The sequence below is a fragment of the Hippocampus zosterae genome, chromosome 5 (assembly GCF_025434085.1).
Source record: "Hippocampus zosterae strain Florida chromosome 5, ASM2543408v3, whole genome shotgun sequence".
Classification (NCBI taxonomy): domain Eukaryota; kingdom Metazoa; phylum Chordata; class Actinopteri; order Syngnathiformes; family Syngnathidae; genus Hippocampus; species Hippocampus zosterae.
In genome coordinates this window covers 12,029,605-12,046,670 of record NC_067455.1, presented here as the reverse complement: position 1 = coordinate 12,046,670, position 17,066 = coordinate 12,029,605, and the positions used below count along the sequence as shown (strand labels likewise).

Below are 17,066 nucleotides of genomic sequence, written 5' to 3'. Positions count from 1 at the left end.
ACATTGTGTTGTTTGCAGATTGCACATGAGAGGGACACCTCAACCTAATTATCCTCAGTATATGATCTGGATTACATGTTACATCTATCATCAACTAATTTGTGACCCCAAAACAGTGAATATCATTTTCTACTTACCTTACAACATAATAAACGTCTTGCAGATGATGAGATTAGTTTTTTCTCCTAAAGTAACTTTCATTGACAGCCAGGCTAAACTCTGCTCTCATTAGAAATTTATCACTCAAACATATGTTTCTTTTACACCGATTACTACGTTCCTATCCAGGAAGGACCTGCGTGATCTGTGGATTTAGGGAGTTGCACATAAACGGCCAAGGGGAGTTTTTCAGCAAATGGCTGAGTTATAAATCCATCCATCCATTTTCCGAACCGCTTTATCCTCACTAGTGTTGTGGGGGGGTGCTGGAGCTTATCCCAGCGGTCTTCGGGCAGTCGGCGGGAGGCCCCCTGAACCAGTTGCCAGACAATCGCAGGGCACACATAGACGAACAACCATCCGCGCTGACACTCACACCCAGGGACAATTTAGAGCGTTCAATCAGCCTGCCGTGTATTGTTTTGGAATGTGGGAGGAAACCGGAGTACCCGGAAAAAACCCACGCAGACCCGGGGAGAACATGCAAACTCCACACAGGGAGGCCGGAGCTGGAATCGAACCCGGTACTTCTGCACTGTGAAGCCGACGTGCTAACCACTGGACTACCGGACCGCCCTGAATATAAGTTTCATAGAAAAAAAAAAGTGAACAGGTGAATTCAAAACAAGACTAGCGGCGTTTCACTGGATTTCGATTGATGTAGGTTGTAGGACTAGATACGTTTTTTACTTCATCCTACTCCCTTGAACATAATAACTGTGTTGAATGAAGACTGATTTCTTTTTACTTTTTTATCTACCTTATTTTCTGTCAAGTTATTACTGTATATCAGGTGTCACCAACATTTTTGAGGGTGAGAGCAACTTCATGTGTACCGATTGTGTGAAGGGCTACCAAATTGATACACGTCTGAAATAACATATTTGTCCAAAATACCTTCAATAATATGAGGATGGGTTATTTTTAATACTTGATGATTTAAATTGTCAGACTTTGATCGTGTTTCGAAATGTCTCACAGTACTGCCAATGTTTGCATTTTTAAATCATAATTTCTACTAGCAAATCACAATGTCCAGGCACTGGCGGGCTACTCAAGTGGTCTTCACGGGCTACCTGGTGCCCGCGGGCACCATGTTGGTGACCACTGCTGTATATGTTTATGTTCAATAAACAAACAAACAAACATCACAATTTGAACATCTCCATTGACAGACACTAAACTCCGTGACTCCGCACCTGGATGTAGAAGAGTGCAGCATCGCCCTGTTGCCCAGAAACCGAGAGAAGAACCGCAGCATGGACGTTCTCCCACCTGATCGCGCCCTGGCCTTCCTCGTGACAACAGAGGGGGAGAGCAACAATTACATCAACGCCGCCCTGGCCGACAGCTTCCACCAACAAGCTGCCTTTATCGTCACCCCGCACCCTCTGCCCGGCACCACGGCCGACTTCTGGAGGCTGGTCTTTGACTACGGCTGCACAGCCGTGGTCATGCTCAACCAACTGAATCAGTCCAACTCCGCCTGGGTGAGGTCAAAGAGCTGTGCATGCTTTCTGTTGCTTGTAATCCTCAAATTTTGTGATGAAAACGTGAATGCGTGCGTTCACTCACAGCGTACCGGGGTGACACGTTCTCCATCGTTTTTTAGATCAGTCAGAACTTTTTTTTTTCTCGCCCCACAACCCTCTGCCATTACGCCATCTGTGTCTTACTGTGCTTGGGATGAGTTTCTTCATGCCATTTTGTCTGGCTTTGATCCCTGACCACATTGAACTCAAGGAACGAGTAGATAACACCCGGCCCACTTTTTCCTTCTGCGTCCTCAAGTTCCATCTCGGGAGAATAGGCTTGTATTGCCCTCCAGCACCATCTCAGGCTTCTTTTTGTTGGCGCCCCACTTTTTCAATCTCGGTGCATGCTGCATGTCTTCTCCCCTCCTCCTCCTTCACAGCCCTATTGCCTGTTAGATTTTAATTGTGTTTCATGTCATTGTGACAACACAGAAGGCAATATCCGTCGCGATCAAGATGGAAAAAGGTTCGAAAATGTAAAAGATAATGAAACGCAAGCGCCTTGAACACAGACACCGCTCTGCTTCCCCCGTAAGATTGCATTTCGGAATGAAACACTTACAACCTTTGCGTAATCAAACTTGGCTCAGTACAACTGTAAAAAACATATTTCATCGTGTGACAGGCCTAAAAAAGAAGTCGCTCCCGCGAGATCATTCATCTTGGTCAAAATTGCATGGAGTCACTTGAAAAGTCTTTTTATGTTTAAAACGTGCCATGTAACCCTTTAGACTCGCTTCTGTCAAATAGATGCGCAATAACGGCAACGTGTTGCGTGCGTTTCTGCGTTGTGATCAACTCGCTGGCAAAATGTTTTTCTTTCTTTCAGTGCAGGGCCTCATTTCATGGGTCCTGCCTTAAAATGGAGTTGTTGCCACTTTTTGGCAAGTTTAATCACAACACTCTGTTATGAGCGCTGTTGGGGAGTTAATTTGAGGGATTGGAAATCTCCAATGCCTCCCGTCTTGCCGCAATCTCATAAAGAACATTACAGCTCCCTACCTCATTCTTCTTCTCTGCTATTATTAACACCAGCCTGCTGCGTCTGGGCACCTCCCGTTCTTCCACGGGTCCTGTAACCCATGTGAAATATAGGCTGGCTTTAAAGGCATCATTTCCTCCCAGTATAGAAACGCCCTTCCACATTCAATCCGAGGAATGCAAGAAATGTTCCTGGAATGATGTACCAAAGGATATAGAATTTCAAATCCAACATCAAGGGATGCAGCCATGAAACTTTTCTGACTTTTCGGACATGCCTCATGTATTATAAATAATTGGCGCGGATACACACATGGCCGCCTAATCTTATACATTTCCACTTTGCTTCCCTTTTGTATCAGAATACCGTATTTTCCGCACTAAAAGGCGCACTGGATTAAGAAGCGCACCTTCAGTGAATGGTCTATTCTGTAATTTTTTTCATATATTGCGCACACTGGACAATAAGGCGCAATCTACGATGCATCCTCTAGATAGGGCTACAGGTATGTCTGTCTGTGTCCGCGCCTTGTCTTCTTCTGTTATACTCGAGAGGCGTTCATGAGCGCCTCCAAAAAATGTAAATTAACCATTACTTCAATGAAACTACGACAATTGAAAATACAGTAATGCATCAAAACAGAAATTCACAAAATAAATTTGATAGCCCCCGACAGAGTTAATTTTGGCAACAGACGATCAAATGTCAGTAAATTGGGGGAGACTGGACTGTCTCAGAAGTGTTTAACGTATTCCTTTGTTGCTTACTGTAGTCACAAAGGAGGAAATCAATTTCGAAGTTTCATTGAAGCAATCGTTAATTTACGTTTTTCCGAGGCGGTCATGAACGCTTCGCGAGTTGAACGAAAGAAGAAAAGGCACGGACATGACAAAGACGTACCTGTATTTGTTGAGACTGTGAAAACCATTAATAAAGTGTGCGTTTTAAAAAAACAACACCACAGCTCTCCTGTTTTCGGAGCTGCAACAAAAACTTACTGAATAAAGCAGCGACACAGTTCACTGAACCAACAGCAACTTACAACATTGTAAGCATGTCTCCAGGAAGGAGCCATCTTGGGGTTGACATATTGCTATAAAGACCACTCACAAGGCACACCGGATTTTAAGGCGTGCTGTGAGCTTTTAAGAAAATGGAAGACTTTTCGGTGCGCCTTTATAGTGCGGAAAATACGGTACTGTGGATGCTTAATGTAACTGATGAATACATTTGAAATATGCGAGTTAATGATGTCTCATGTCAGAAACGGGAAGAGAATAATTTAGAACTGGCCACTGGTTGTGTACTTTGGTGTCTTGAACTGACAGATGGAACCAGCGGCGTTTGATGCTGAGCGGGACTGTGGATCACACACAAGACTAACTACTGTCGCTCGTTTTGACTGCACATCACAAGAAGAGGGCATACATACTATAAAGTCTCAGTCAGCGATAATAGACACATTCCCAAAAGGAGAGGACAGACCTGTATTGGTAGACTTATGTTTTGATGGTCTGGTTTGCTCCGGTTTTAGTCGCCTTCGATTTAATTGCCTGATAAACACATGCAAGTTCTCCCCCCCCCCCCTCCCCCCTTGAGTTGTTGAAGCTATACCATTCCCTCGAGTGTAAAACATCTTATCTGTCACCATTAGGACTGTTTGGCTGTGTGCACTTCCATTTATTGATGTACTGTATTTTATGCAGCGTATGGGCATCTCATGAGCTCAGACTTTGAAAACTTCCAGAGTTCTGAGGTGTTTCCCAACCTTTTTGGCCAAATAGAAACGTCTCACGCCACACCGTGAAAGGAAAAGGTCACAAAAATATGAATCGTGAAATAATGATGATCATGTCGCAATCTGCGCTTAATAAAGTTAGTGGCTCAGTGTGTGTGTGCACGAATTACTGTGTGGTGTGAATGGTATGACATGGCTAATTGCAAACTTACTATTGCCTATCTATCAGCTCCATAAAAATCTCCTTTTTTGCTACAAAACCCTGACACACACACACACACTATCTACCTTGGGTGCTATATTAACTCTGAACGAAGGAGGAAAGCGTCTCCGCTGTGAAGGGGGCACCGGGAGGCTGTCCCCCCAGTCCTGATTGTTCATTAGTCCCCCCGCCCCCCCTCATAGCTGTGCCACCCAAAGGGGGATAATTTACAAAATATAATAGCATGATTCTGAGGGTTTTCCCACTGTTCACATACTTCTAAATGAAGTGCGTCAAGCTAGTCCAGCTGTCCTTGATCTTGCAGCCGTGTTAGTCGTGATCTGAGCAAGGTTTCGATCAGGTTTGTGCCACCAAATGGTCACACCCACCTTGGCGGAGACCACTCTATCAAATTGGCGAATGAACAGCAAACCTGATATTGATGGGTCTGCCGATCTTTGTGCTACGGCATAGACTTGCCGTCTTGCAGCCGAGTGTTTCAAATCATTCAAGTCTTCCGGGACATTTTCATAAAGCCTGAATACGATCAGTGGCAACCCTAAACCTGATTTTATATTTGCTCTAATGAACAGTTGCCCGGGTAGTTGCCAACTGGCTGGCAACTGCATACACTTTCCATATGTTCAAGTCGCCTGGTGACACGTATGAACCCCAAAAAGTTCCTTTAAAAAAAAAAAGTGACAACTCTCAAGCCTCCATGATTAAATGATCCTTTGGTCTATCCCCCCCCCCCCCCCCACCTGTAGCCATGTGTCCAGTACTGGCCAGAGCCTGGTCTACAGCAGTATGGGCCCATGGAGGTGGAGTTTCTCTCCATGTCAGCTGATGAAGATGTCATTACTCGCCTCTTTCGGGTCAAGAACGTCACAAGGGTGAGCATCATCAGGGTTGAAAAAAGAAACACATGCGCTTGTCATGTTGCTCCACTCACACGTGATAGCTTGTTATTATAACCTTATTATAAATGCATGAGCTGTGGACCATATGCGGGTCATCTCAAAGTCAAAGCACTGTAGGCTTGTATGGCAAGGGAAAAAAAGCTGAAGTCTGAGGGGAATGATTTGAATTTCTATACGACTATTTTGTGTGCGTGCGAGCTGAAAGGCTGAATGCATAACTTGATGACGGATTTCTACAGCATTGCCCTCTTCATCTTATCTTACTTTCCCTTGCTTACTCAACAGCATTTCCCACCTTTCATAAATTAATTCCAAAATACAGCCCACAAATCTGCGTTAGTTTATTCATAGACTGTATTACAACATCCATCCATGCATCAATTTTCTGATGCGCTTATTCTCACAGGGTTCACAGGGTGTGTTGGAGCCTATCCCAGCAGTAGGCGGGTGACACCCTGAACTGATTGCCAGCCAGTCGCAAGGCACACAGAAACGAACAACCATTCGCATGCACACTCACACCTAGGGACAATTTAGAGTGTTCCATTAGCCTGCCACACATGTCTTTGTAACGTGAGAGGAAACCGGAGTACCCGGATAAAACCTGCGCAGCCATGGGGAAAACATGCAAACTCCACACATGAAGGCCGGTACCTCTGCAATGTAAGGTCGACACGCTAACCAGTCAATCACCGGGTAGTGCAAGTTAGCTCCAAAATGCAATATAACATCCAGTGTGAGTCATGTATTAAACTCGAATTGAACAAACTGATGGTCTTCAACAAGACAGGATCTTTATAGGGCTGCTTCTGCTTTAAACTTTTTACATTTTTCACAAAATCAGTTACGAGTAGGCATTTCCCGTTTAGGCTTCCCGACGTGATGGACCAAAGCCCGGTTTTATTTTTTTCAAACCAATCAGCGGTGCTGTTGTAAAAATTGACATGCCGACCATTCAGTGATTGCACAAACAGTGAATCATGGTCAGACCACGAAGGAAGATGGAATTTAAAACGCAGAAGTACACATGCTGACAGATTTTATTTATGTGCAGCCCACATCTGCTCACCATAAGGTTAAAATAGATTGTGTCATGTCCTAATGTGATTCTAATAAAATAAATAATGCCTCACATTTCTGTGGTATTTCTACCTATAAAACAAGAGGTTGGAGAGCAAATTACTCGAAGCAAAACATACTGGGCAAAAAAAAAACAAAGACTCTCTATCACATAGGATATTCATTCAGGCCTGAAAGTATTCTCTTGTATTTGGATGGTACAGTATTTTAATAAATAATGCTGTTTTTTTGTGTTGGATTTGCTCTTATCTCACCAAATCAAAATGTGAATACGTCGCTCCCCCTACCCCCACACACGCACGCTTCAATATGTTGATTGTGTGGATGCAGGCCGGGTTTTCTGCACTGAGATCTGCATAAACACATGCATGAATTCTGCTTCCTGTCAAGCAGTTACAAAAGAAAATCTACATGCGAGGTGTCCCCGGGCACCTTTTCGCCGTGCCCACAACTTCCTCTCTTGATTGCCATCCTCACCTCCTCTGTCATCTGCCCTTGATTTGACCCTCTCTTGCTTTGGCACTTGAATCCCCACTCAGTGCACATGGCCTTCAAGAAGTTGTGTGCGTGTGTGCGTGCGTGCGTGTGTGTGTGCATGTGTGTGTGCGTGTGTGCGTTTGTGCATGTGTGTGTGGAGATGGGCAAGGGCGATTTTTTGGTACAGATGGGGACGGCTCAAATTACACATAAAACTACCCAGCAAAGACTTTTGCAAGCAAATGACATTGCTGTACAAACTATGGAGCAAAAGCCAAAGAAAATGCACCATAAGCAAGTGCTGCTTTGTGAACCGTATAAGAAAAGGGGAAAAAAACTAAATAAAAAAACTGCACCGTGTGAGGGGGGGCCGTAAAGCAATTCCTCCCTGTGTCATTGATGTCTTTGCAAACCCAATTTGCATGACTTACAGTTCTCAACTGCTCCTTAAGTGGTAGGTGAGAGTCTTGAGGGCAAGGTTATGAACACACAGAGACCTTTCTCTGTCACATGCACGTGCGCACACACTTTTGCAGTTGGTGTGCCACTTGACACTGCAGAACCATATAACTCCGAGTCACTGAGCTGACTGAGCACAGCTGAGATTGCCAGCAAGCAGCCTGGGGAACGCTCAAACACAACTCGTAAACGACAGATGCAAAAAAAAAAATATATATATATATATATATAAACACAGTGACAGAGAGTTACACTGATGACAATTTGTTTTTATATCGGCTTTATTAGTTATCTTGCTGAAAATATTATTTTTTTCTTTCATTTTAGTTATTTTATATGTCTCTATATCTATATATATACTGTAGATATGTATGGATAATTTGTTGAGTGCAAAATTTAAAACAAGGTCAGTCGTTAGTGTAATAGGGTGAACTACAATTCTCAATTAAGTGGCCAGCTGTAGCTAGAGCTGTACAGGAATACATAAATAAATACATTTAAAGTAAACCTTGAAAGGTCTTGCATGAATTTAACTGACAAAAATGAAAGTGAAGGACATTTTTGCTTTAATTATGATTTTATAAATGTAAGCTTTCGTTTCAGTTATTGTTTTGTTTTGTCAAAAGCAAATTCATTCTTACTCTTTTTTTGAATGGCCATGTTTTTTTCCAATTTTTGTTTTCGTGATTTTGTCCGTTTTTGTGAACTGTAATAACCTTGACATACACAGTTGAATAGCTAACTGTAAATAAGTCAGCACAAAAATACTGTTGTTAAGCCCAAAATGAAACCTCAAATTCCAATTGATCGTTTTTGTGGAGTGAGAAAGGACATTTTGCTTTGATATATTTGCTCTGTGTCAACAGGTCAATTCCTATTGGCTCAACCTCCACACACACTACCCGGTCCAATCCTCGTCCTTGTAACTTAAGCTTGTCATTTTCAGTTGCAAGAGGGCCAACTGGTGGTGTGCCAGTTCCAATTCCTTCGCTGGTCACCATATCGGGACGTTCCCGACTCCAAGAAGGCTTTCCTCAACCTGCTGGCTCAAGTTCACAAGTGGCAAAGAGAGTGCGGAGAAGGCCGCGTCGTGGTCCACTGCCTGTGAGTAACGAGTCAACGGCATCATCTTCAAAAATCAACATCGCTTGATGTTGTCATTTCGAATCGCATCGCGTTGTGTGCGCTAGCCCCCATTAGTTGTCCTGATCCCACAGTGCACACGCCGCTTGATGAATACGAATTGGCCGTCCGGGGCATTGCCGACCCATCACACGTTCTCCTCCTCTGCCCGCCACCCGAAAGCGCATCACTCAGCGGTGTCACACAGTATTACTCCCGACAACCGAGAAGAGATTATGGAGATCAAATCAATTATGACTTAATAAACAATGTGATGCTCCTCACTGCGGCAAATCCAAGGCTGCCACAGCACTGACAACAATTGATTACCTTCCAATTGCTTTTATTGGTGCACCGGCTTCTTTCGCTACCTTTGCTGCGTTTGCCTCAGGAGAGTGTCAGTGGATTGTCCTTTTGTACTTTATTGATGCCGTCTTAGGTTTGTGATGAGCAGAGCAATAGGTTCGAGGGAATGCCAGGATGCATTCGTATTTCTCTATTTCCTCCCACCACCAGCTTTTCACAAATTTTCTATTGATGTGTCCAGACAGTGTAAACATGCTCTTTCAAAGAGGGTCATCGGATGAATCGCATTCCTGCCAGCCTTTAATTTGTGGTGTTCATGTTTGCTAACTGAAATGGTTTTCGTTTACTCGGGACCCTTGCACCTCTCCATGAGCTAGCACAGCTCTGTGCTCTCTCCCAAAGAGTAAGTGTCAGACTTTAATTAACTCCACAAAAAACTCCACACAGAAAGGCTGGAGCCGGGATGGAACCCACGACCTGTGCACTCTGAGGTTGACGCATTAACCACTAGACCACCCGGCCACATTTTTTTTAAGTTTCCACTCTACTAATTTGGAGTGAAACCCCACCCAGCTCAAACCATGACGAGTACACCGGTGTCAAGTTAAGCTGATCATGCACGGTGGCAAAGTGTCACTAAATAGCAGCGTTGTCCTTTGGAAGCACGTTGACATTTTTTTCCATGTGGTTTCTCCTCCCCAGTAATGGTGGCGGTCGCAGCGGGACCTTCTGTGCCTGCAACATTCTCCTGGAGATGATTCAGTACCAGAACATGGTGGACATCTTCTATGCAGTCAAAACATTACGCAACTGCAAACCCAACATGGTGGAATCCCTGGTGAGAGTTTGTAAATCGTGCATTTCGGCCTTTCGACCTATCGCAATGTGGTGCCACTTGAGAATGATTTGTGTTTGTTTTCAGGACCAGTATCGATTCTGCTATGACCTCATTCTGGAGTACTTGGACTGCTTTGAGGGGAGATAGCAACTAAATGCAGAACAAGTAATTCCACGTTCTTGATTTAAGGTGGTAGGGAGGCTTCTCTACGTCACCGCTTGGACCTGTGCTGAAGAAAGAACTTAAAACGAACATGATTGGGAAAATTAATGTGGTTCACAATTTTAACCTTTAATGTACAGCTGTGATTTTTTTTTTCCTTGTGGTGATGTTTTACCTTTTTTAATACTTTTGTGCTTTCGCCTCTGTACTTATAAGCTCTGTTGTGCCAAGGCTTTCTGTAGCCCCCCAAAAAGAACCCCTCCCACCGAATGACAAAGTTGACCCGTGTTTTGTGAAGTGGGGTCACCTTGGCCGTGGTTCATTATTTCATTCAACCGCAATTCTCGAGTTACAACAGCGCTATCGCCACATGGACAATTTCTTTTCTCTCCAAGAGCGATACTCTACTGTAGATACACAACAGCAGTTCACAGCGCTTGTGGCATGAATTAACTAGCATACCATAAACTGCCTTATTCTCTGACAAAAAGACACCATAAGACCAAGAGATTTTCCAATAGAGCCATGACTTCTATTTTGCCGTCTAACGATGGCCACACAGATGATCTTTTCTTTCAACTCATTACTGTTGCAGTGCCAAACCTTATGACTGACTTGAATACTCTCTTGACTTTTTTTTCCTGCTTTATCTTGATATATATACCTACATTCAGTATGTACTTCACTCTGTGATTGTATCTCATATCCAGTGGGAAAGAAAAAAAGTACTATAAAAAGTGGTTTTACCAACTATAGCTATTGGATGAAAAAAAGAAGTACTTTAATTATTTGGTAACATTTGTCAGGCCTCTCTGCATTGGGGTGTACTGTTGAAGCATTTCGGCAAAGGTGGGATGAAAGATGATTGTTGTTCATTGTGGCTTAAAATGACAACTACAAATAATGAGAAAAATGTGAGTCAAACTTGACAAGAATCTGCTCTATTTGGGGGGGGAAAGACACGTCTGGCATCCTGTACATATTGCAAAAACTTTAAAAGTTGCTGAGGGGCATTATACTTTCCGTTTAGGTTCCATGCATTGCTGAGAGCAAAAACAGAAATCAACTATATCGTGAATTCACATTTCCAGCATAGTAAAACTGTTTCGAGTTTTAGTGATAACACACACTTTTCTGGTCAAGTGATGTTGAATATGAGTCATCGTTATTATTTAGGCATAAAAATGCAAAGCATTTTTTGGTCACCAGAAAAAAAATACAAAATAAATATAATTGGAATGTCACATGTGAGCCTCATTGGCATCACCAGTAACTTTATACGAATGGGATTAGAACAGTGGAAAAGTCAGTGGTAGATGTTGTCTGAAACATAAAGGAAGGAGGGGGAAAAAAACACAAATGCACGGCGAGGGAATTATTCTCAGTTTTCCTCGTATTTTCCTCCAAAAGCAGGAAAATGTTATCTGTGAGCAGCCATTATCATCCATCATTCCCCTTTTAAAATGCTCTCGCTAGCGTATCGCCTGAAACAGCATAAAGAGCAGCTTTTTTTCCCGGACGTGCCCTAATAAACCCCTGAAAGCCACAGAAGCTGACAAATGGCAGCCCGGTGAACATTTTGCAGCCGCATGGAAGAAAAATAATGTGCACTTCTTGCACTCACAGAATGACTACGGAAGGTGAATGAGGTAGCTACTGTTTAACCAGTGATCAAAACGTACTGTACACAATCACTGGATTAAAGCAGCAAGTGCCTGAATACTTTTTTGTGGCGGGTGGAGAGAATGTGTATATACAGCTGTACATTGTCATGTGTATACTTTGTGAATAGTAGTCCTACGTCTGCCCGATCGTGACTCCTCCATCAAGTTGAATGTCCTGTAAATGACTTTTGATTTTTGTTCATAGTTAATCTGCAGTTTTAACAACCATGCCCATTTGAGTGCAGCATGTTTGACTCCGTGATCATTTCAAAAAGGACCCATGCCACCACCCCGCTGTGCTTTTCAGCAGCTCTCCCGCCATGTGAGTGCACTGTACTTTTTTGTCATTCCAAAGCTTTTAATGATAACTGCGCTCTGACTGCCATGAGAGTTCTGTTGATTTCACCTGTTTTCTGTATGAACCAATGATACATGACTACTGTGTTTCTGAGCATTGTGTTTGTGAAGAAACGTGTGTATTTACATAATGGGATGGAGAAGGAAGTTAAACAATTAAAGAACAAGATGGGGAAAAACGGGGTGTTGGCAATTTATCATTGAGTGTCATAAAAAGTGGATGGGATTTAAAACGACAACAAAAAATCAAAAGATCAGCAGCTTTATAATTGATTTTCAGTAGAAGAAAGAACAGCAACTAGTCTTTGACCCTCCCTTTGGTTTCTCCCGCGGATGTGATTCATATTCTTCTTGAAGCACTTCTTGATCTCCCTCTTTTAATCTCCCAATTTTCACCTCTGTCAAGAGTGAAAGGGAGTAGTTTTGATCACACAACTTTTACTTGTTCTTTTGGCCACAAGCATCCAGAAGAATGGTAGGGTACCATTAAAGAGAAAGGCCACATGCAATTTTCCCATGAAATTTTAGTTGTGCTCATGCGAGTCGTGTTACTTAGCTCTACCCTCTTTTTAATTAAATGTTATTATCTCATTATCCCAGAACAGGTGTGATATAGCATATGTGGAACAAGACAAGCAAAGACAATCAGAACGGGAAAAGCAGGCATGTGAGCAGCAGACTGATTTATATGACAGTAAATGCATTCAAATTGCCACCTCAAAGGTCCTCCGATCCATATGGAAGCAGCTTTGGCGATAAACAATCAGCAGCACCGATTTTGGGGCCTGACCAAAGTTAAAGTTTGGTGCAGTGGTTGCTAGGCCAAGATAATGCAATTGCTGTCCTACCAATGCAGCTTTAATGACCAGCCCATCTCACCGCAAGGACACAGAAGCCAAGGAATTACCGGGACTTCAGCATCAAGAAGCCACACGGAGCCCAGAAACCCGCCGTTTTCGATGTTGCCCAAGCGCAAAGCGACACTTCTAGGTGGAAAGGCCCAGGGGGAAGCGCCAGAACCACCACTCTCCCCATCCCCCATCCCCAATAACTAACCATACGTTCTGGGTCTGCCCCTTACCCCTAGGCTCTTGTCTGCACATTCATGACCATGCTCAATATCAACTGTGATTGCTGAAACACGTGGAAAGGTGATGCATTTCATTTTTTGCCATCTGGCTAAAGATGCAGCTCAAAGCATTTCTTTTCACTAACCAGCCTTTATTTCATTATGGGAGCTTACGCCCCATCTGCCCATTTGGTACCACCATTTTTCATAACGCAGTTGTGTTGACGTTGAGCATGGTCCAAGGAACCCATCCAATTATGGACGAATCTTGATAAACTTTGAATCCCTTTGAGTCACTGTCATGTATTTCCAGCACTCGACGAAACATCTTGGAAGGATGCCGTATGGTCCGAAGAAGACTCCGTTTCTCACAGATCTATATATCAAGTGTATCGAATTGTAGTCTCACTTTGCCTTTTTGTGGCAATTTGGCCCTGACATGGATGAATATTCCAATGTCCATACTGGCTGTTCAGTGCCACCACTTTCCAGCAAACACAACCATAACCTCCAAGAAACTTGTTCGAGGAGTGGCCAAGGAATTACTCATTTCTACCATTGCTAACTTAATTTTGCAAGGATCTGGATGAAGTTTGCAGGAATTTATTTTTCCTTTTCGTCATCCTCTTCCGGTGCACGGCTTCCACCAAATTATTAACAAATCTTTGTCTAGCCATGAAAATTTTGCAAGACCGCGATATGGATGAGAATTCAGAAATATATGGAATTATAACCATTCCACCATTGGGCCCCATTTCTGTGGACAGGAACATGTGTTCTCGGCATAAAAACCAGTGCGGGGCAAGTCATGTTAAAATTTGTTAAATGCCAAAAGAAAGGAAAACTTGAGACTGCACTTTGCGCTAGACTTGCACTGAGCACGAAAATAGGACCAAAACCTGGAGGGGAAGGGTGCACGAGAGTAATTGAAGCAACTCAAATCTCGTTGCGAATCTGACGAAAGGTGCTCTGTCACTGGTCGTGAAATGTTCCACATGGTTGTCTTCCGTGTACCTATTGTGGGATTAATCCCACTCGGGGTCATGTCCTCTCCTCCGGGTCGCACACCTGTTGCTCATCTCACCTAGCCGACTATTTGAATTCTCTGTCTTCATGTCTCTGTCGGAAAATTCGCCTTGCTCACAGCTCTGCTTCCAAGACACAAATTCTTCTAGACTTCCTAAGCTTCCATGTCCGCCGTTGTCTGAGTGTCTTGTCCTCGCTTACCTTTGTAAGTTGTTTTTTTGTTGTTGTTGTTGTTATTGTTAGTCACAGGTTTTGTATTGTACGTGTTTTAGATTTTTCTTGTCTTGTCTTGTTGTGGATCGGCCTGCTCTCAGAAGAAAACGTCACCAACCGAATATTCGTCACGATTGATATTAACTGCCATGATCTGGTAAGAAGCCTGCTTACTAGCCATAATATTGATAGATGGAAAAGTACAAATAGGACACTAACGTGTTCTTCTCTTGAGTTCACAGATCTTGATTGAGGTCTATCTAAACTGTTGACTGTTTCAACCTCTCAGCATTCGTTCATCATCATTCCATCCATTCTTTTCCCTCACCGTCTTTTCAGCAAAAGGTGACACCGGTCCACGGGCTTCTTCTCTCTTCCACCGCAATCTTGAATAATGCAGCACTCCTGAGAACCTGATCCAGTCTTTAGTGGGGAGACAAGACCGATTAATTTAGAGGACTAGACCACCCAGTGTCAACTGATACATGCATGTGCCCTTCACATGACACTTTACCTGCAAATTCGTGATGGATTCAATGTGACCCAGCCAAGAACTTTTATCTATTTAATGTCGGCAAGATTTTCTCTATTTCCCCATTTGACCTGAAAAAAGCTATTAGGTCATGAAATCCTTTTCAGCGTGTTCCATCATCCTTAACCGCTCATCCTTGCCCCTTGGTTTAAATTAGCAAGTAATTGGAATCTTATCATTTAATTCTGACGGTGTGACAAATTGTCCTGGAAGAGTTAAGTTATCACCGGGCTGAGATCCGTCTGAGCTTTGTCATTCCTCCGCCGAGCTTGCGTTCTTACATTCCTCATTTGGGCGAGATTGATGTCAGCCGCTCTTGGCTTCCCTGCAGAGTTTTCGAGCTATGCGCTCTCTCGTGAGACACATCCTCAAAATGGCAACAAGGGCCGAAAGCTAGCAGTGCCAGCTGGTGTTGTTAAGGTTGACGATAACCGAACTTTGGAACAGCCGATTGCTGATTGAAAAATAGCTAAAGAGGTTGTGCCGTCACAAAATAGATCTTAAAAGGCATCAAGCGCATCAATTGGCTCTTAGTCAGATTTTGCACTTTAAATTGTCAGCAAATGTAAATACACAGATGACTGAAATGCAACATTAGTTTGACAAACAATTTCTATTTGGTATTAACATCTTGGGCTGTTCATGTTGTAATGTTTTAGCACGAAAATTGGTGTTCATGTGCAACATGCCCACCAGACTGCTGTTCTCTGAAAAGATTCACTCAGTTTGTGTTGATTTACTAAAGCACACAGTGTGAAATATAAGAAAACATCCAAGTGTTGTCCAACAGTCCGGGTCCTCTCTGTGTGATAGTGTGGCAGGCAGACAGCAGGTGGCTTCCGTACTGTGGTCAGCCGAGCGAGGCAGTGGCAGTGCTGGCCAGATGGAGCCGTCCACCATGTTTTCTCACTGGTTCCATTGTCACAGTCAGATGACCTCTTATCGGGCTACGCTTTCCTCAGTCCACTAAAAGTAACTCAGCTCACATGAGCAGAGAAAGTGAAGTGAGGGGGCAGGGGGCTTTAATTCTCTAAACTGGAGCCAACAAAAAGCCCACCAGTGGACCGGAAGAGAAGCAAGATTTTCATTTTAAAATTGACACCTATCCATCAAGAAGCAAAGAGTCATACCCCCCCCCCCCCCCCCCCATGAGATTGATGCATTCAAAAGCCAGAACATTTCAGGCTTCTCACAAAAATGATCAACTTTACTCAAATTTGGACGAATGTGCCAAATCTATCCACCCCAAATTAATCCACATGATGTCATCTGATTTCAATGGCGGGCAGCTACATTGAGGTTGTTTGGTGAAATACAGTATTTTTATTGATCTTTTTTGGGGTCGTTCAAGTTTTACGTCGTACCAAGGGGCCAGGGTAAGTCTATTTCATTTGAATCCATGTTCATTGCCTACAGAAGCACTTTGGTGCAGGCAACGTGTGTTCAGTTCCAATCAGTCCTGTACGGTGTCAATATTATGAATGAATGAGTGATTCTCCGCTTCCATATGAGTCCTTGTGACAAACTCCTGGCAAGATTCCAATTTTCCAGCATTCTTGAATTCACCATAAGCATTTATAAGCGCATATATGGAGATGTTCTCAGTGGAAGCTTGTCATCACGGGCCACTTGTAGGATGTGGCCATAAAGCATCACACGGCTGCCATAAAAGTGAGTGATGGGCGGATCAGAAAGGTCAGCCATCGCAGGTACTGGTTTATCCTTCACTTTGTTTAGAGCAGGAAAACTAGGCTAGTAGCAATGACTAACATCAATCTTATTTCAGGGCGAGCCTTGACAAACGTCAACAGGCACCGGCTATTTTAATTTATTTTCCGCCTTAAAAATAAATGCGAGGCATGTAGTTGGAGGCAATGGAAGGTGACATCACAATATTGCACCAGAATTACATATTTGTTAAAAGCATGTACGATTTCTCAGCAGCTGTTGCTCTGGAGTGTCAGTCAATTCCCTATATGAATTGTTTTCCTACATTTTCTTCCAGAACAGACTGTGCGATTTCATTTGTTTCCAAGATTAACTGCCGGTTACCCTGTAAAAGTAACATAGTTAAATAACATAGTTACAAATTCTAAGCTCCACGGACATGTGTGGTGGATGTCATCAAATTGCATTCAACAGCATAGGACAGTCCCTCGGTATCATTGTAGAAATCAATTCATCAAGTATTATTATTATTATTATTATTATTATTATCATTAAAT

General features: G+C 43.1%; 1 protein-coding gene across 4 annotated transcripts in view; it reads left to right on the top strand.

The window, feature by feature from the left end:
- Nucleotides 1-12,180, top strand: part of ptprub (protein tyrosine phosphatase receptor type Ub) — a 173,068-nt gene extending 160,888 nt beyond the window's left edge. For all 4 annotated transcript variants that reach the window (XM_052065435.1, XM_052065433.1, XM_052065436.1 and 1 more), the window contains 5 exons: nucleotides 1,335-1,649; nucleotides 5,384-5,509; nucleotides 8,499-8,656; nucleotides 9,683-9,818; nucleotides 9,903-12,180. In XM_052065435.1, coding sequence (XP_051921395.1) covers nucleotides 1,335-1,649; nucleotides 5,384-5,509; nucleotides 8,499-8,656; nucleotides 9,683-9,818; nucleotides 9,903-9,965 — 798 coding nt within the window. In that variant the 3' untranslated portion in view covers nucleotides 9,966-12,180. The remainder of the gene's footprint in view (nucleotides 1-1,334; nucleotides 1,650-5,383; nucleotides 5,510-8,498; nucleotides 8,657-9,682; nucleotides 9,819-9,902) is intronic.
- Nucleotides 12,181-17,066: the final 4,886 nt, after the last annotated feature.